Genomic DNA, 19,941 nt, shown 5'->3' on the forward strand with positions numbered 1-19,941 from the left:
ATAGTGGATTGGGAGGCAGAAAGAAAATGGGTGGCCCACTGCTAGCTCTGGCCCCACCCACCCCTGGCATGTAGTTCCAAAAAGTTTACCCCTAAGGGAACGGAACCCTTGATATAAAAGCAGTTCCCTGCCCCTGGAATAGAGGGAGGAGCTCAATTGCGGGCAGGTTACCTCTGGTCCAGGTCTCGTGCAGGGTGGCTTTCTGCTTAAATTTCTCAGCCAGGTGGTCCAGGCGCTCCAGGCGCCTGATCTCAGTCAGCAGCCATTCCTCATAGCCTTTCTCAACCTGCTCCAGCCCCTTCCAGGCATTTGCAATATCCTGCAGGCAAACACAGGGCAGCTTCAGCCTAGCTCAGTTGGTAGAGCATGAGGCTCCTTAATCTCAGGGTCGTGGGTTTGAGGCCCGCATTGCAGGAGGTTGGACTAGATGAACCCTCACGGTCCTTTCCAACTCTACAGTTATTCAAATCTCCCCTCAAAGTGGCAGGACCTGCAGCTGTGCTCATCAGGAGCTGATGCCCAGGCAGAAACCTGGGAAAGAGATCCTTCCTGGCACTTAGGCTCATAGCCTACAGCCACATCTGTGCCCACTCATGACACCCCCTGGCTCAATGGACACCTGGTTGGGGACCAGGAGCGTGTGCACTCACCCCAATTTTTAGCCTCTGTTAAACAGAAACGTTTCAAAACTTTACAATACCTGTTTGTGAAGAGCAGGGTAGGGAACTGGATCGGGCCCCTGGGCCTGATTCTTAACTTCCCCTTCCTTCGTGAGCCAAGTTTTTGCCTGCTTTGTTGGGAATCAATGGAATGACCCCTCCACCTCAAACCACTTTCCATTCCCTTGGACACAGTTTACTGTCTCCATTGGGACCCCAAAGCTTAATTAAGATCCAATTGACCAGCTATCACTTGGAACAGCCTCCCAAGGGAAGACTGGCCCTGTCAATGCTTTTGCTTTTTTAGACTGGCAAGCAAGGATGGTTTTATTTCAGCCATCTTCTCGGGAGCTTTGTTTCTCATCCCCCCCACCTGCCGCCCTGTGACTTACAGAGACCATCTTTCCCTCGGAGGGCATGAAGGCCGGGCGGTTGCTGAGGCGCAGTTTTGTCTGCAAAGTGTTGAAGTTGATCTCCAGCTGGCATTTCTCCTGCACACGGGGGGGCTTGTGCACACGCCGGTAGTCCCGGAAGTCCTCCAGCTTGCGCTGCATGGCGCTCATGCTCTTCTCTGGCACACGGTTCTCCAGCCATGGGATGGTGCGCCGGATCCATTCCAGGAGCTGACCGGGAAGAAACAGAAGGTGGCTTTAGTTGGCTGTTTGGGGCTGCGGAATCAAGACATGCTGTCCTGTATGCTGTCAACCTCTTGAGACCTAGAAGCCCACCTTTAGCCCAAACAACCATTTTGGGGGCCCACGTCTTAATCTTTTACCATATTTTTGGGCTGCTGCCATGACCCAACTTGGATGCAACAGCAGTGCAAGTGTGGATCTGTGATTCCCCTCCCACCGACCCATGAAAGCTTCAAGGGAAGTAAGCAAACAAGTGTTAAATGCTGGGACAGATTGGGCCCTGTGAACTGAACCCAGGAATTCTGCTTCTGAGTTCAGTGCTCTGTTTCCTGGTAGGAAGGAATTGGCCTGGAGTTGTGAAAGGGGCATTGCTTTTGGGTACTTCCGCGCGGGTAGTTTCAAGATACCTCGCTGGCCAGCTTCTCGTACTCCTGCATCAGCTTTTCATTCTCTTGATTGACAGCAAGCACCTTGCAGATCCTGTTGGCTGCCGTCTCAGCCTGGAAGAGAAATGCACTTGCTGGTTAGAAATGGGAATAGTAAATAACAACACCAAAGAGCCGTGGGCAGGGAGGAAGCATAAAGAGATCATCTAGATTAGACCGGGAGTTGGTGGGCATCAAGTGAAAGACATGCCAGGGCATTCAGAGCTTTAAAAACTTCCCATGGTGCGAAAATTTGCCTCCTATGTGATTATAGAAATATGGAATCGTTAAACAAAACAAGATAGAGAGTTATACCAACGACTGACTGACTGAGAGAGGAGGATGGTCAATATCAGGATTGGAAAACTTGGAAGTAATAAAGAAGAAAGCAGAAAATAAATGATGGACATTAGCTCTTGAAATCCAGAACATGGGACGTCCCCTTGAAATTATTTAATTCGGACTCTATAATTTGAATGTTTTTGAATGTGGTAAGATTTCGCTTGATTTGTTATTAATATGAATGTTTTTTTAAATTGGAAAATGAATAAAAATTATTTACAGAAGAAAAAAAATAAAATAAAAAACAACTTCCCATGATGCAACCTCAAATTCCAGAACAAACTATGTACATTTATCAAATCTACTTGCCTAGGGCTCAGCATCCGTGCCTCATTCTGGCTGCACAATGGGATTAGTGGGGAAGTAGCTTTAATGCAGAGCTTTCAAAACTGTGTGTCGTGACATATTAGTGTGTCGGCTGCAGTGTGTCGGTGTGTTGCACGAACACTCCCCATACTCCTCCTGGGGCTGGAAAGGGGTTAGTTTAACCTCCAGTTTGCTAGTAAAACTGAATTACTATGTCACAAAATGATGCATGACTGAAAAATGGATCACCAACTTGAAAAGTTTGGAAAGCTCTGCTTTAAAGGGTTTTTGGGGGGGGCAGGGGGGGTTTGCAGAAAGTTGCAAAAAACCCCAGACAGAAATTGAGGGACATTTATGTAGAATAAACTAAGTTTTACTTAGAATAGACCAACTGAAATTAATAACCATGACCATGTCAGGTCCATTGTTTTCCATGTGTCTACTCTTAATAAAACATAGTTGAATACCATCCATGTATTTGGATGTATCAAGTTTGTATAGGGCCCTGTGTCCTACAACCCAGCCAAACACTTGCAAGTGAAATAGCTTCATGCTTCCTCAACCAGCAACCACGCATTTCCTCCTGCTTCCCCTTCCTCCACAGCTAATTCCCCCTGCAGCAAATTTGAAGAGTGAAACCCCTCAAAGCACAAACCTCTCCTCTTGTACTCTGTAAAGTGCTATACACCTTGACGGCACTACAGTCATCGCTGCTGTAGCCACCAACACTAGGGAGCAATTGTCAAAGGGAAGATGAGCCCTGACTCAAAATTATCTGCTATTTTAAAACTATTTTTGATGGTGAATTTTGCTATAGTCTTGTTTTAAAAGGCACAATCTATTGTGCATGTATATAAATATGTTGTGGCTAGAACACAGGAAGATGCCGTATACCGTGTTCACCTAGCTCAGTATTACCTACACTGACTGGCAGCAGCTCTCCAGGGTTTCAGGCAGGAGACTCTCCCAGCCACACATGGAGATGCCGGGGATTAAACTCAGGACCTTCTGCATGCCAAGCAGATGCTCTTTCAAAGAGCCCTAACCTTTCCCCAAGCTGTCTTGATAATCAAATATTTTGTCTCATGTTTGTGGTCTGTAGATCAAACTGCTACCACCACCATTAAATCCATCAATACCATCATCTTTGGCTCCAGAAGGCAAGACTGGAGCCAATGGGTAAAAATTCCAGCGAAGCAGATTTCAAGCAAACTTCGATATAAATTTCCTAAGAGTAATAGCTGTCCAACCACTAATGCAGGTTGCCTTGAGAGAGGGTGAGCTCTCCTTTGCTGGAGGCAGTTATGCTGTGTCTTGATGGCGGCCTGTTAGGGATGCTTTAGCTGCATCCTGCACTGAGCAGTGGGTTGTCATAGAAGACCCCCAATTCAATGATTCTAAAAGGAAGAAGGAACTGGGCTAGCATAGTTCTCTGCTGCAGATATGTAGACCCAGGGGGAAATGCTGCTACCGCTTCTTTTTGCTTACCTGCTCTGCACCTGCAAAGGCGTGGTAGAAGCAGGAGACGTAGGTCATGATGGCTTTCTCGTCCGGTTTGGGGGTGTTGACAATATCTGTGGGAAGAGGACAAAAGCTGAAGGAGGAGAGCAGCGAGGCGCTCAGTAGAGAGGGCTACTCGCTAATGCTGCTGAATTATATTGATGGCGCAAATGGAGATACATTGCCAAGAGAATTGGTCTTATATACAACCCTGGTAGTTCAAAATGGTAATTACAATTCAAAGGAAAACAGCCTAAAATCTTACACTGAACGCTAGGTACCACTCGCTCTGGAATATAGCTATAATGGAGAAAAATCACTCTTAATTTGATATTTCGACAAGAGCAAGAGAGTTCAGTTGGCAGAACAGGAGACAGGTAATCTCAGGGTTATGGGTTTGAGCCCCACGTTGCGCAAAAGATTCCTGCATTGCAGAGGGTTGGACTAGATGACTCTCATGGTCCCTTCCAACTCTACAATTCTATGATTCTATGCTCACTTTCAGACACGTTTTATATGATTTGGCATCATTTTAAAGACAACCCCAATCAAAAGCCTGACAAATCTGGGACAATACTTGACAATCAAATGGCACTAATATAAAACAGCACTTTACGAGAATACAACTTTAATTCTCACTTTTTTCTATCATGACTCGGGCTTGGTTACTTAACCCATGTGTAGCAGCACTTATTCTATGTGCTTATTTTATTGTCTTGTTTCTCAACTTTTAATTTTCATCTGCTGCTATAACTGAACTGCTCTCTCTGCTTTATATATATTATAAAATAAAAAATCTTTACCCCCCCCCCAAATAGAGCGGGCACTTCAGAAGAAGGCTACCCAGCATGTGGCTTGCAAGCAGGTCCAGCAGAAACCAGAGATGGGTTTGGCATAGCAGATGGGTCTGGGGAAGGTAAGTCTTAATTTGCTCTTGGGCCCTTTGGGAGTCTGATTTGCCTCCCTTCCAAAAGACAGGTGCTTATCCCACTCCAGACCCATTTCATCACCCTTTATCCCTAAACCTCTCTCTTTCTGTTGGTTAGAGCATGGTGCTGATAACACCAAGGCTGCAGGTTTGATTCCCGTATGGGACATATTCCTGCGTATTCCTGCAATGCAGGGGGTTGGATTAGAGCAGGGTTTCCCAAACTTGGGTATCCAGCTGCTTTTGGACTACAGTTCCCATAATCCCCGACCATTGGTCCTGCTAGATAAGGATGATGGGAGTTGTAGTCTAAAAACAGCTGGAGACCCAGGTTTTGGAAACCGTGGACTAGAGGATCCTCAGGGTCTCTTCCAACTCTCTCACTCGAACACAAACACACACATGGTGCCTGGCTCCTCACCTTCTGCATCCAGCATCTTAGGGATATCCAGATACTTCTCAGCCACCTCAAAGGCTGTGTTGAGATTCCCAATGGGGTCATCCTGTGGACAGACAGACACAGTTGCTCAGAGCGAGTCGCTACACCATGGCAGGGAGTAGCTGGCAGGGTTACAGGTGAGGATGAGTCGGAAGGGGGACAGCTCCTAACTGAGACACTACTTATTGCTGCTCATGCTGAACTTGCTACAGGTATGAAAAGCTGCTTTGTGCTGCCGAGACTCTATCTATCAAGACCAGTCTGCATCTCCTCTGACAGGTGGCAGCTCTCCAGGGTCTTGAGCAGAGAAGGGTCTTCCCCGTTTCTAACTGGCGACACCAGGAACTGAACCTACAACCTTCTCCATGCAAAGCAGACTCTCAACCACTGAGCTACACCCCTTAGCAAAATGCCCACCATAATGGTGGACAGGGAGGGATCAGTGCACCTTTGGACCCAGACACACAGGGGTCGGATTGCTGGCAATGAGAGCCACAAGGAGAGTCCTATTTGCTCTAGCTGTGTGATTGGCGGAGCAGAGGGGGGCGGGTGCTGGAAATCACAGGTTGACTCAAAGGACAAAGATGCCAGCAGACACGGCAGAGATTGCAAGCGGAGAGCCTGAAAGGAATGGGCGCAGCCAGGAAGACGCAAGAGGAAGACAGCACCTTTCTGAGCTTGGCGTAGTCAATGAGGTCAGGGCGGTGCCTGTGGATCAGGGCGCAGAGTGCCAGGCCATCCTTCCAGCTGGTGGGCAGCACGCAGGCATGGAGAGAGAAGAAGGAAAGAGTGAATGAGTGAGTCCTGGGTCTCTTCAGCTGGGTCTGGGTGGCCTCCAGCTTTGCTCCAACGTCCTTTGTCAGAGAAATGGTGGCTGCCCCATCCAGGCATGGAAAGGCACAGGGTGCAAATGAAGAGGAAAAGGGAGGAACAGAAGCAGACATTGCGGAAGGAGCAAATCTAGTCCATAGAGGGGAGGGGAACCTCAGGCTCAGGGAATGGATGCGGCCCTCCAGGCCTCTCTATGCAGCCCTGGGAACTCTCCCTAAGCCACGTTCCTCATCAGGCCTGCTTTGCACCTTCCTTGGATGCTTTTGCCTGGCTGAAATGTGTCCCTACATATCTTTAGGCACCAGGCGAAAACTTTTCTCCCAGGCCTTTGGCTAATTAAGCAATGGTCTTTTTTAAGCTGTAGGAAGAGGGCATTGTTTTTATTTGTCACTATGTTATGCATTTTTTTAATATATTGTAAACTGCCCTCAGATGAAGGGTGGCATAGAAATTTAATTAATTAATAAATAAATTAATAATAATAATAATATTCATCCAATGCTCCAGCCACATTTGCCTCTGGCTCTGCCCAACATGGGCGTGTGGCCCTCAGAAGGTTGCCCTGAAAGGAATGTGGCCCTCGGGCTGAGCAAGGGGGTCCCCTGGCCAAAACTGGCTTCCTTCTTCCTGCAGGAACATTGGCCCTGTTGCCCTCTGGGCAGAGGAGGCTGGTTGCAGGAAATTAGCCTAGGAGCTAAGTCCCTTTTGGCACCCAGCTCTAGTGTTGTTCCTCCATGCCATGCATCAGTTTCAAGCCAACAGTCAGGCAAACAAATGCTGAATCCAGCTGGTAGGTGTGGTATTTATTTATGTTTAAATGTCCCTATTGCAGAGTTGGGGTTCTGCAAAAGCTCTTTTGCCTCAAAACAGGCAGAACTGGGAACTGGGGGAGGCTCCGCACACTGAACGGAACCAGGCACAAAGCCCTGACTGCCCCCCACCCCAATCCCACCCCGTTTTCCTTTAGGGAATTCTGTCTTTGGCAGACAGAAAGTTTACTTATTAATTTTGTTGCATTTTTATCCTGCCTTTTTCATCCGAGGAGCTCAGGGTAGTGCAGATGGTTTGCCTCCTCATTTAATCCCTGCAACACCTCCCTCCCATTAACCTGGCAAGTGCCATATAATCATAGAATTGTAGAGCTGGAAGGGACCACGAGGGTCATCTAGTCCAACCCCCTGCAATGCAGGAATCTTTTTGCCCAATGTGGGGTTTGAACCCTCAGCCCTGAGATTAAGAGTCCCATGGCTCTGCTGCCTTAGCTCTGTTTTTATATATGGAAGGGTTTTTAAAATATTGGGGTTTGTTTATACACAGAATTGCTTTTCATTTGAACTATTTTACACTTTTTCTTGTTCTGCCATTGTAACTATTGCATTTGTTTCATAGTTAGGCGTTTTATTGCTGTAAGCCGCCCTGGGAAGGGTGGGCTAGAAATCCAATTCAACAAACTAACAAAAATCATTTGCCATAATTTTATTTGTCAAACATAAGCACCTGCCATTGATGCTTTGGCTGAGATTCCCGCATCAAAGGGGGTTAGATAACCCTTGGTGTACCTTCCAACTCTACCATCCTATGATTCAATTCTTCTTATTCCTCCTCCTCTTCTTGTATCCTGGCTGCATAGAAATCTTGTCCCTCTTTCACTATGCACAGCCTGTGCACTTGTAAGCGTGTAGCAAACAATGAATGCAGCTGACCCCAAATTGTGTGTGACCCCCCCCCCCAGCCCCATACCTGATGTGGAAGTTTTGCACGTTGACATTCCGGTAGGGAGCAGTCTTCCTCTGGCACCACAGCAGCAGCCCCTCCTTGGCTGAGGTTTCTGGAAAGAAAGGAAGGAAGGAAGGCTCAGGCAATGGACTCTCTGTGCTGGCTAAGACCCAGGAGTTACTTCGATACCCGGCAGGGACACTGGCTCTTGCCTACTCTTGTCCGCTCAGAGTAGATGTCATTTTCTACTATTGACTGACAGCAACTCTCCAAAGTCTCAGCCAAAGTCTCAGCCAGTGTGGTGTAGTGGTTAAGAGCGGTGGACTCGTAATCTGGTGAACCGGGTTTGATTCCCTGCTCCTCCACATGCGGCTGCTGGGTGACCTTGGGCCAGTCACACTTCTCTGAAGTCTCTCAGCCCCACTCACCTCACAGAGTGTTTGTTGTGGGGGAGGAAGGGAAAGGAGAATGTTAGCCGCTTTGAGACTCCTTCGGGTAGTGATAAAGCAGGATATCAAATCCAAACTCTTCTTCTTCTTTCCCATCAATACACCTTCCTGCAATGCACTTGCTCCAGCACCACTAAGCCATGCCAGCCTGCCCACCTATTGCAGGGCAGCCCATTCCCATTGCCAGTGGCTTTTCAGGATTCCCAGCAGAAGACACCCTTTCCCATTACTTGACAGCTGGCAGTTTTAACTGGTGGTGCTGGGAGTTGAGCCTGGGGCCTTCTGCAATTGAGGGGGCGGGAGACCAGCACCAGAGACTGTCATTGCTGATCAGCTGCCTGGGGGGGGGGCACACCAGAGCAGGAGGCTCCCCATTCTGGCCTGGTTGCTGATCTGCCTGGGCGTTGCTCCCTTTTCTGAGCAGAGGCCAGAGCGAGAGATGAAGCAGCCGCTGCCTCTACCTTCCCTGCCTGCTCCCTCTGGGCAGCAGCGCATATTGTGGTCAGAAAGAAGAGGACAAGGGAAAGGGCAGTGAGGACCATGGCAAAAAGGACGAGGGCATCTTATCTATGGGACTCTAAGCTGGTCCTGTTCCCTTTTCCACTTGGGTCCTAGGAGCATAGGAAGCTGCATTGTACTGAGTATTGTCTACACTGACTGGCAGATGCCACTGGGGACTGAACCCAGGATGTTCTGTATGCAAAGCAAGTGAGCCAACAGCTCTTCCCTTAAAAAGCAGACTGGGATGCCGCGAGGGGCTTGTGTGCCCTTGTGCTCACCTTCCACCGAGATGTCCTGGATGGCAAATCGAAGGATGATTGTCCAGATCATGCCCAGAGTCATCTTCAGGTTCCCATCCACGATTTCTGGAAAAGCAGGAGGGGAATCGAGGGAGCTTAGAGAACCACAGTGTTTGGGGTCAGACCTGCATCGTTTCAGTTGTCTCAACAAAACCGCACAAATGAGACATGGATTTTCACCAAAGGGATTCCAAACATGTTTGGAGATATAATCTCCTTCTGTGGGGGCACAACCTGGGGAAGGATGTCTGTCCAAAACATCTGGCGAGCAAGTCTGGATTCAGTAATTCTTGGGCTTATTTATGTACCACTTTTGGGCCCAAAGACCCAACAGCTAAAGCAAATTCAGGAGGAGGCCTATCTGTGGCTCTGTTAGCAGCAATGATAGCTAAACTGAGCCTCCAAGTTCAGATAAAGTGTATCTCTGAATATCAGTTGCTGGAAGCAAGCAACATGCAGGCGTTATACAGCCAGTTCAGCCCCTGTCCATGTAAATATTATGTCGGGATTTCATTGCTCCAGTGCATTTTATTTACCGATCCTAATTTTGTTTTGGCTGCCTTCTTGTGGTCCATTTGCCTGCATCCTTCAGGAGCTCTTGGCAGCCTGCCTGAATTTTGCCAGGCTGAATAATTTGGTACTATCTACTCCTTACCCATTTCGCTGCTTATGAATAAGCTAAATCGTACCGGTTCCAGTACAGATCTTTGAAGGGGACCTTGCAATTTACCTATAAAGGTAGTGCTGTTGAGTGGGACATCCATCTGCTCAGAGGGCTGTACTGGTTGCCAATATGCAGTTCAAGCTTTCGCTTTTAGCATTTAAAGCCCTCAAAAGCTTAGCCTGAGGAACGACCTCATCCCCATGCACACCTGTTCTTCAGCATCCATGATCATTGGCCGTGCTGGCTGGGGATGATGGGAGTTGGAAAACAACATCTGGATAGCACCATGTTGGCTACTCCTGGCTCGTAGAGCACCGCATGCCCCAGAGATGTGCTTAGCATGCACTACAAACCGGGCTTTTGGTGTTACATCTCCAGCCCTCTGGAATGAGTTACCAAACAAAACACTCACCCTCAGCACCAATAGATACCAGCTTGACCCCCTTGCTGGCGATGAAGTCTAATGCCTTGTTGACATTGGCGATCTTGTGGAAGCGCATCTTCCCTTTATCTGGCTTTGGCAACCTTTCACCTTTGGGGAGAAGAGGAAGAGGAGGGAAGATGGAGGACGAGGGAGAGTCAAATATAAAGTATTTGTTCAAAGCAACACCATCAACAGGAAACTAATATATTATCTTAAAGATTTCAAAATGAAACATCACAAAGGAGGTTGCAACAGACCTACTGCTAACTCCAATTAAATGTAGCAGATCCTGCCACTTGGTGATTTGGAGTCTTAGGCAGAAGTTGAGCAAATTATAAAACTTTTATTGTGTCTGTGGCTTGCAAATTTTGCCTCAACCTCCCCGCTCCACATTTCTTGCCCCTGGGCAGCTCCACAGATATCACCCTCCCCAAAGCTTGCTTTTTTTTTTTTTAATAATACCTGAAATCACCTCCAGCAGAAGCATGAGCTTCAGGCCATTCCGGAAATCTTCCTCAATGTTCTCAATCTGCGTTCCTGCCTTCCTCAAGTGAGAGTTACACCAGGCTGTGAATGTCTGCGGGGAACACAATGGCAATGGTCAATTGAGGCCCCAAATACCCATACACATCGCATCTCTGTTTTTATGATGACTGCATTGAAATGCTAATGATTAAGCAGCATAAAGATGCCTTAAACCAGGGGTCAAAAAACTTTTTCCGCAGGGGGCCGGTCCACTGTCCCTCAGAACTTGTGGGGGGCCAGACTATATTTTGAAGGGGAAAAAAATGAATGGATTCTTATGCCCCACAAATAACCCAGAGATGCATTTTAAATAAAAGGACACATTCTACTCATGTAAAAACATGCTGATTCCCGGACCGTCCGTGGGCTGGATTTAGAAGGTGATTGGGCCGGATCTGGCCCCTGGGCCTTAGTTTGCCTACCCATGGCTTGAAAAAAATAAATAAAACATGCACACCATCATTACTGAGGATTGTATTCAACTAAAGAGCGACTCAGCCTCTTCATATCAGTTTCTGGGGATCTCCTATGCAAGGAGAACACTGTTGCACACAGGCCATGCTTGTGGACTTCCCTGGGGGAATCTGGTTGGTCGTTGTGAGGTCGAGATGCTGGACCAAATGGGTCTTCTTAATGTTGTCGTTTTCCAGCTTCGCTAAAGCTGCCAATCTATTGTCCTTTACATACATACAGAATCCTTACTTAACTTAGAATGGGGTGGAAATGCGGGAAGGAATACCTGCCCCTTGTCCAGAATATCTCCCCCCTTCTAGAAGCAGTATCTAGCTATTTCCTGGTGAAGATACTGAAACACTCCATTTAGACTTTGCAGGTGGGCACTAAACCGACACTGCCATGAGACCAGCACAGCTTGGGTGTTGGAGTGCTTTGTTTCTAAAGGGTTGCCATATTCCCCAAAGTGAAAATCTGGACAAAGTTGTTGAGCTTTTTTATTTTTGGCCTTTTTTCAAATTTTCAAATTATATATATATATATATATATATATATATATATATATATATACACACACACACCCCTTTCGTGTGTCTGGGTTTTTCAGACATTTTGTCAATTTGCTGAAAATCCACCCGGACGCCATTTTCCTGCACAATTTCTGGACAAGTCTGGGAAAACCTGGACATATGGCAGCCCTAGGTAAAAAAATAAATATATCTAGATATCAGACCCTCCAAATGTCTCTATTTTCTAGGGACAGTGCTGGATTTACAGAAGCCATCCTAGTTGATCCTGGCATGCCCCACTTTTCCTTAGGATGTTCCTATTTTCATCAGATAAATGTTGGAAGGTATTAGCCAGCAAAATGAGTAACTATACAAACATTAGAAGACATCTGAAGGAAGCCCTGAGCCTTGTACAGTCGTACCTCGGGTTACATACGCTTCAGGTTATATACGCTTCAGGTTACAGACTCCGCTAACCCAGAAATAGTGCTTCAGGTTAAGAACTTTGCTTCAGGATGAGAACAGAAATCCTGCTCTGGCTGCGCGGCAGCAGCAGGAGGCCCCATTAGCTAAAGTGGTGCTTCAGGTTAAGAACAGTTTCAGGTTAAGAACGGACCTCCGGAACGAATTAAGTACTTAACCTGAGGTACCACTGTATCGGGAAGATTTTTTAAATGTTTAATGTTTTATTGTTTTTTATATATGTTGGAAGCTGCCCAGAGTGGCTGGGGCAACCCAGTCACATGGGCAGGGTATAAATCATAAAATGATATGGCGATGATGATGGAATAGGACATCTCTATTTTCATCATAGAAATGTTGGAGGGCATGCGATCATTCAAATAAAGATACTGTACACAACATTTATACTTGGTAGGCGGGTGTTAAACCGACACTGCTATGAGACTTGCACATCCTGGGTGATTGGTTTCTAAATCATGGTAAAAAATAAATACATCCAGCTATTCAGGGAAGCAGGTGACTGGCTGAGAGTTCCTTGTTTTTGGAGAAGAAGTGGGCATGCTCCTCTCTGTGTGTGAAATATGACTAAACAGGTCCAATTGGAGCATATGGGATCATACATTGCCTTCAGTTCATTCCGCAGCATCCTGATCTCAGCTCCCCTGCCTCCCTGGCCAAATTTAGACCTGGCCCTCAAGGTGCCTGCAATGAAGCAAGTTTCATGCAATGCCCTGAGTCTGCAGAATATATTTATGGCCAGCCACCTGGCGCCAACAGAATGGGAAGGATGGGGGAAGAGCAGTGTTTCCTGACCATCCCAGGGCACTTGTGTACAGCAGAGAGCGTACAGTGCAGGACGTGGCGATGGCAGGCACACGGCGGGCTGTCACAACAAGCAGCTCCAGCTGGCAATTGGATCAATTGTTGCTGCATTTTGTTTTGTTGTATCATTTTACATTTCTGTATCGCAAGCCATCTTGAGTGGGCCTTTTGCCTAAAAAGGTGAATACACTGAACAATCTGAACAAACGCACACCTGGAAGCGAGAGGGCAGCCACATTTGTTGCTTTGTGTGACTGCCTGGTTCTGGGTTCAGTTTCAGATTAAAATGGGTGTTCAGGTGAGGACACTGAACCCCTTTCTCCGCATTACCTTGTGTGCACTCCCTTGAAACTCTTACCTAGGGACTGACTACACTTCAAGGATTTAACAGGGGTTTCCTCAGTCCAAGGATATTGTGGGGCCCACAGTGGTAATAATGGGGTTAGGGGAAACTCCCTCCCCCCAATTCAACAATTCCCAGAATCCTTACGGAGAAGCCATGGCGATTAACGTGGCATATAGCCGATACTGTATACACATTTGTGTGTGCATGTAACTCAGGCAGGCCTCTAGAATTACACGTCCAACGACCAGACAAAACAGAATCTGGAAAATCTGAACTGAGCAGCAGTTTGAGATGGGAACCCTTGGGGTCAGGGGCCAAATGCAGCCCTCCCAACTTCTCCCCTATTTATTGTTATTTTATTAATTGCGTTTACATTCCAGCATTTCCTCCAAGGAACTCAAAGTGGTGCACGTGGTTCTCTCCCTCCACAATTAATCTCCACAACAACCCTGTAAGGCAGTAACCCAAGAAACTTGCCTCAGACCGCACCCCTTCTCCCCCAACCCATGCACCCCACCAGCTCTGCTTTGCACCCTTGGTGAGTGTTTATGCCTGGCTGGAATGTGTCCTTCAGCTCTGACAATGCTCTTTGTTTGCCTAGATGAGGGAGAGGGAGGGGGAAAGTGTGTTGATAGAAACTACCCTGCTGTACACATGTGAAATGCACATTTGCTCCACCCATTTTTGCTTATGACCCTACGCACCACTGATAAATGGCCCCTCTGGAAAAATATATATCTCTCCATCTGTTCTAGGAACTGGGGGTCAGCACAACATTTCCAACAGATTTAGGGTTTGGGGGGTCTGCTGGCACACAGCTGGTGCTCAGCACCTGTTTCTGATATTTGAATCGCTATGAATTGGTCTTGAATTGCATTCATTGTTTGTTGAATTGGTTTGGCTTTTTGTTCTATGCGGTACTGTGTTTTTTTGATTAGGTATAAAATGCCCTTTAATGTGTCAGCTTTTGTTGTGTTCTATCATAACATGCATTTTCCAAAACAAGTCTGGGGGGGCGGAAATATGGGAGGACAACTCATAAAGCACCAGAATCAGGATATTGTCTGGATTCTACAAAAAATGCACATGAACAAAGGACGGCAGTTCTGGAGGAACGGGCAAATGTGTGGAAACCACATTAGAATGATCCTTACAACCTGCTGTTGTGTTTTTTCTTTAAAAACGAGCAGCTAAACACCAGAAGATGGCTATGAAGCGCTAGATAGTAAAAAGGGGTTCAGCCTCAAATCCTTCCTGCCCCCCCCCAATACAATGGAATTTGGGATTCGTTTTACAGACATTTCAGTTTGGGGGCAACTTATTTATTGGAAACAGCAACATGAAGGCTAGAAACCAGGAAGCTGCCTTATCCCATCAGATCATTAGTCTGTTTAGGTTGGCAGTGCCTACAGTGACTTGGCAGTGACCCTCCTAGGGTCACAGCCCTGCTTGGAGATGCCAGCTGTTACATGCCACCCCAATATCCAAGCAACAACAAGACATTCCAGGGGTGCCTGCACTTACCCAGTGTTCAGTTTCCTTGGAATGAGGATCAGTGGAGACTGTGGTGTCTTTAGGAGACATGGTTTCATTTATACTTATATACAAACTGAGCATGGGACGTGGGTGGCGCTGTGGGTTAAATCACAGAGCCTAGGGCTTGCCGATCGGAAGGTCAGTGGTTCGAATCCCCGCGACGGGGTGAGCTCCCGTTGCTTGGTCCCTGCTCCTGCCAACCTAGCAGTTCGAAAGCACACAGTGCAAGTAGATAAATAGGTACCACTCCAGCGGGAAAGTAAACAGCATTTCCATGCGCTGCTCTGGTTCGCCAGAAGCGGCTTAGTCATGCTGGCCACATGACCCGGAAGCTGTCTGCAGACAAACACCGGCTCCCTTGGCCAGTAAAGCAAGATGAGTGCCACAACCCCAGAGTCATCCGCGACTGGACCTAATGGTCAGGGGTCCCTTTACTTTTACCTTTACAAACTGAGCATAGGATGGAGGGTCTCACATCAACACTCCCATCTTGCTCTCCTCTTTAGGTTTCCAGGGGGAACTCCAAGTCCACAGAGTAAGGCATGTCTCTTCCAGCTTCCAGCTCTCTCACTCAGAACTCTGGGTTGCATCTACCAGCTAGGTGAGAGGTGGCTATCTGTGATTTACCTTGTATTTTATTCTATGAACTGTCCTGAGATCTTTTGATGAAGGGTGGTATATAAACCTTAATAATGATAATGATTTGCTCTATGGCCCAGAGCAACTTCTTTGGATATGCTAAATCGCAATGCTTATCAAGGAGCCAAAGTCATTACCTCGAGGAAAGAACTGGTTTGGCAATCTTTCTCTTGCACTTTCTTCTACCCCCATAGATACAGGATTGCACATTTGGAAAGCAAGACTTACAGCACCCAGCACCCTCTGCTGTCAACTCAAAATGCCAGGAATTAAACCAGCGGCATTTTGCGTGCAAAGCAGGTGCTCTGAGCTACAGTCCTTGCTCTGTTAAGATTTGTGGGAATGGGATGGAGTAAGAGCTGAGCATGGAAAGGGGCAATTGGCCTGTTTAAAGTAGTCACACAGCATGCCCAAGAGCTCAGTCCTGCTTTTCTAGATGTATTAGTCTAATCTGCTCCCTGAGGTTCTGGTGGGGAAGAGCAACATTCACTCCACACACCCACACACCCACACCCACATCCCTGTCTCAAAATAACAACACCATAGCACTTTGTCCTCTCCACAGATCTTTACTGAATCCCCTGATTCCTTCTCCCTCCCAGTCCCCTTTCCTTTTGAGTCGTACCTGGCTAAAGGGAGCGACAACATTATTATTATTTTCCCCAAAAAGTGCAGACATGCATTTTAAGCATCAAACAGAATTGAAGGCGCTCCTAAAAATAGGCAGTTTTACAGAGGCATGGGTTCGTCTATTAAAAAAAATAAAAATACAGTTGAGCTGCGTCTGCGCTTTAGTCTATTTCTAGAGACTCCTCGGAGGCAAGAATTTCGAGACAGGAATGTTGCAGGAAGCTTCCCAGCAACCACTGTGTAACCTGAATTAGCTGGCTTTTGAACCCAAAATAAATTAAGCTCCAAGGCGAGCACTTCTACTGAGCTTCCAGTTGAACCAATAATGAATTTAATCCTGTTTTATTTTTAAACCCAAGTCTAAACCTTTTTTTAAAAAAGTGTTAAACTGTCAGCCTTCTGTGGAATCCTGTGTAACTAGAAATGGCTGCCCTAAATATTTGCAATTGTGCTTTGGGACATCTGTGGCACACAGGCTCCCCAAAGAATCGTGGGAACTGTGGCTTGTTAAGGGTGTTGAGAATTGTAGTTCTGTTGAGGCTAAACTACAGTTCCCAGGATTCATTTTGGGGGGCACCATGTGTTTTGGGGGGCTCTAAATGTGTTTTAAATGTATGGTGTAATACCTTACATCTCAATAACTCCAGCAGGAGAGAGAGATAAACACATGCTTAACACCCTCTTCCCACTGAAACCAATCGGAATTTAAAATATTTCACTTTGGCTAGGATTCTGCTCTATGTGGGGGCTGTATGGCCCAGTGGCTAGCCTTAGACTTGAGAGAGGCGGGTTCAAATCCCCACTCAGCCAAGAAGCTCACTCGCTCCTTGGGATCAGAGACCTAGGTCACAGGATTATCGTGAGGATAAAATGAGGGCAGGAAGAGAACCATGTACACTGCTTTGAGCTCCTTTGAAGAAAGGTATTATTACAAATAATAACACAAGAATCATATTTACGGCTGCATATTCAGGCTTCAACAGATTTAATCCTAGCAGGCTGGGATCTCTTGTACCTCCTTGCAGGGAGCCTCTCTCACTGTTCAACACAGGGGGGTGGAGAAACCACAGGCCTTGAGTTGGGGGCCAAATACGGACCCCCAGGCCTCTCTGTTTGGCTCTCAGGCTCTCATTCCTCAGTGGTCCTGCTTGGGGTACTCCTGGGGTGCCTTTGCATACCTGGAAGCTCCCTTGAGCTAGGATGACAACCCATCCTTGCTAGCCTGGATGGATGTGCAGATGTGTAGAGGAGGCACCTCTGATTTATGTGGGGCTGGAATGTGGGGCTGGTTTAAAGTGATTCAGACACTGTTGGATTTGGGGGTGTTAACTATGAGCCCCAGGTTGATTTATTAATTACTTGTTTTGAGGGGTGCTGCAAAAACGCAGGGTTTTCACTGCAAAATGACTGCAGAACTTTGGCACAACAGGATGGTTGGGAGGGAGGAGGAGAGACAGCTTAAAATGCTCACCAGGCTACCAAGGTCACAGGGTGACCTTAGGCTAGTTGTTCTCTCTCTCTCTCTCTCTCTCTCTCTCTCTCTCTCAGCTACTCTGCAGGGTTGTGAGGCTAAAGTAGCGAGGAATCTTTTTCACCCCCTTCCAGCTTCTTGGAGGATATAAATCTAAATGCCTGCCTGCTTTCTGTAGCCCAAGAATGGAAAACCTGTGTGGCCCTTCAAAGGTCGGACTCCAACTCCCATCAGCGCCAACCGGCATGACCAATGTTCATGGGTTGGAGTCCAACAACATCTCATGGGCTGCTGGTTCTCCCATTCCTGCCATAGTCCCTGAGGGGTTCCCATGGGAATACAAAAAAGTCCCAAGACAATTTAAGCCGCAGTCCTAACCTGATTTACCTGGGAGTAATCCCCACTGAATTCAACAGGAGTTGCTTCTGAGTAGACATGCTTAGGTCTAGCAGCACTGCACAGCCCTGCTTCCTATTTTCTCAGTTCTTCACTAGACTGAATCTCTGTGGGTGCGGAACAGGACTGCCAGTTCCTTCCCGCCCGCCCACAATTGTGGTGCACGCCACATGCTTGATCCTGGCCACAATCCAGAGAGCCATGCATATGTAACAGCCATGCTGTTATAATGAAGAGCAGGAGCATACATTGCAAAACCAGCCCCGGGCCTCTCAACTGATCCCTTGTCCCCTTGTCTCTATCATAGAGTGTGCTCAGCAACCTGTTCTTATGGGACAGTTCTGGATGTCTGTTTGGAAAAGAAGGTGGAGGGGCTGCTTCACGGAAGTTCAGAGGAGGCCTACATGCTTGCCTTAAGCCTGCTTTCAAGAGTTACAGATTTATCCTGGTTCCAGATCTACTACAGTGGTACCTCAGGTTAAGTACTTAATTCATTCCGGAGGTCCGTTCTTAACCTGAAACTGTTCTTAACCTGAAGCACCACTTTAGCTAATGGGGCCTCCTGCTGCTGCCACGCCGCCGGAGCACAATTTCTGTTCTCATCCTGAAGCAAAGTTCTTAACCTGAAGCACTATTTCTGGGTTAGCGGAGTCTGTAACCTGAAGCGTATGTAACCTGAGTTACCACTGTACCAGATATTGTAGGATGCAACAGAGAATGCCCGTGAGGAACTGTGAACGTTATCTTGATCAGAACATGTACAGTGGTACCTCGGGTTAAGAAATTTGTTCCGGAGGTCCGTTCTGAACCTGAAACTGTTCTTAACCTGAGGTACCACTTTAGCCAATGGGGGCCTCCTGCCGCCGCCACACAATTTCTGTTCTCATCCTGAAGCAAAGTTCTTAACCCGAGGTACTATTTCTGGGTTCGTGGAGTCTGTAACCTGAAGCGTCTGTAACCTGAAGTGTCTGTAACCCGAGGTACCACTGTACTGTCCTTGGAACTTTGAAATCTCTTGAAATGTTAGATCTTCACATTGTTTTTCTTTTCACAGAATTGTAGAACAGGAAGGGACCCTGAGGGTCATCTGGTCCAACCCCCTGCAATGCAGGAATCTCAACTACAGCATCCATTTCTTCATTGTTTCTCCAGTGCTGACTGCTGAAGATGCCTTGCCACTCTGCCTGAGCAATATTCAGTAAGTTGTAATTTTCTATATATACGGCATACATCCATACATCTATTTAGTTTTTAAATGATTCTATGATTTGTTGTTTTATGCTGGTGGATATGTCAGTGCAATCATAGAGGGGAGGTCAGACTGAACAATTGATGAATAGTGATTTGGTTTGCCATATTTTTAATATGATGTGTCTGCCAGACAACATGGGCAGGCAGGGGGGAAATTAGGTATGCAAAACAGCTTTTGCTGCACAGCTGATTCCCATGTGGCCAAGCCTGATTTTTCTCCAGCAAAGTTCTGAGGATAAGCCTAGGCAAAGTGCCACCCTTGCCTGAAAAGTCCAGTACATCTGAACTGTGGGAGTGTGATAGATCAGTGGGAAAGGCTGAAAAAGAGGCGGTTATAACCATCTTAAAAGTTTGGAAAAATCCCAGGCATCTGGTTACCCTGTCACGTAGAAATCTGAAGCTGGCACATAAATGTGCCACAATTCTCCTGCACCTATACTGCTGCACACAAGGGCTGTGGCATGTAAAACATTGATTCTGGCACTTAGGCAGTTCTGCAAAGTTTTGCTGAGAAATTTGATGCGGTATAAGCTTATGCAATCAACAGACCCCATCAGGGGTGGGGAACTTTGGGCCCAGTGGCCAAATGCGGCCCTCCAGCACTCTCTGACTCTCAGGAGTCTCTCCAGGCCACACCCCCCCCCTGCCCTGTTCCACACCCTCCCCGAATGCTTTGGCCTGCAAGAATGGTTATTGCTTGCCTTGATGGAGGATGCAAAGAGGTGTGTGGTGTCGTGTGTATGTGTGTAGAAACCTCTGACTTTTGTCTGGCTGGAATCTGGC

General features: G+C 47.0%; 1 protein-coding gene across 3 annotated transcripts in view; it reads right to left on the bottom strand.

The window, feature by feature from the left end:
• ACTN3 (actinin alpha 3) overlaps positions 1–19,941 on the bottom strand; it is a 44,200-nt gene that overhangs the window by 12,093 nt on the left and 12,166 nt on the right. For all 3 annotated transcript variants that reach the window (XR_014542378.1, XM_083589956.1, XM_083589957.1), the window contains exons 2-11: positions 10,581–10,695; positions 10,107–10,226; positions 9,010–9,096; positions 7,806–7,893; positions 5,903–5,981; positions 5,217–5,298; positions 3,856–3,941; positions 1,702–1,794; positions 1,052–1,282; positions 172–319 (exon numbers count right to left, since the gene is read on the bottom strand). Coding sequence is in view for 2 of the 3 variants with exons in the window: in XM_083589956.1 (XP_083446082.1) it covers positions 172–319; positions 1,052–1,282; positions 1,702–1,794; positions 3,856–3,941; positions 5,217–5,298; positions 5,903–5,981; positions 7,806–7,893; positions 9,010–9,096; positions 10,107–10,226; positions 10,581–10,695 (1,129 nt within the window). In the remaining variant the exon portion in view is untranslated. The remainder of the gene's footprint in view (positions 1–171; positions 320–1,051; positions 1,283–1,701; positions 1,795–3,855; positions 3,942–5,216; positions 5,299–5,902; positions 5,982–7,805; positions 7,894–9,009; positions 9,097–10,106; positions 10,227–10,580; positions 10,696–19,941) is intronic.

The sequence above is a fragment of the Podarcis filfolensis genome, assembly GCF_964270895.1.
Source record: "Podarcis filfolensis genome assembly, chromosome: 16".
Classification (NCBI taxonomy): Eukaryota; Metazoa; Chordata; class Lepidosauria; order Squamata; family Lacertidae; genus Podarcis; species Podarcis filfolensis.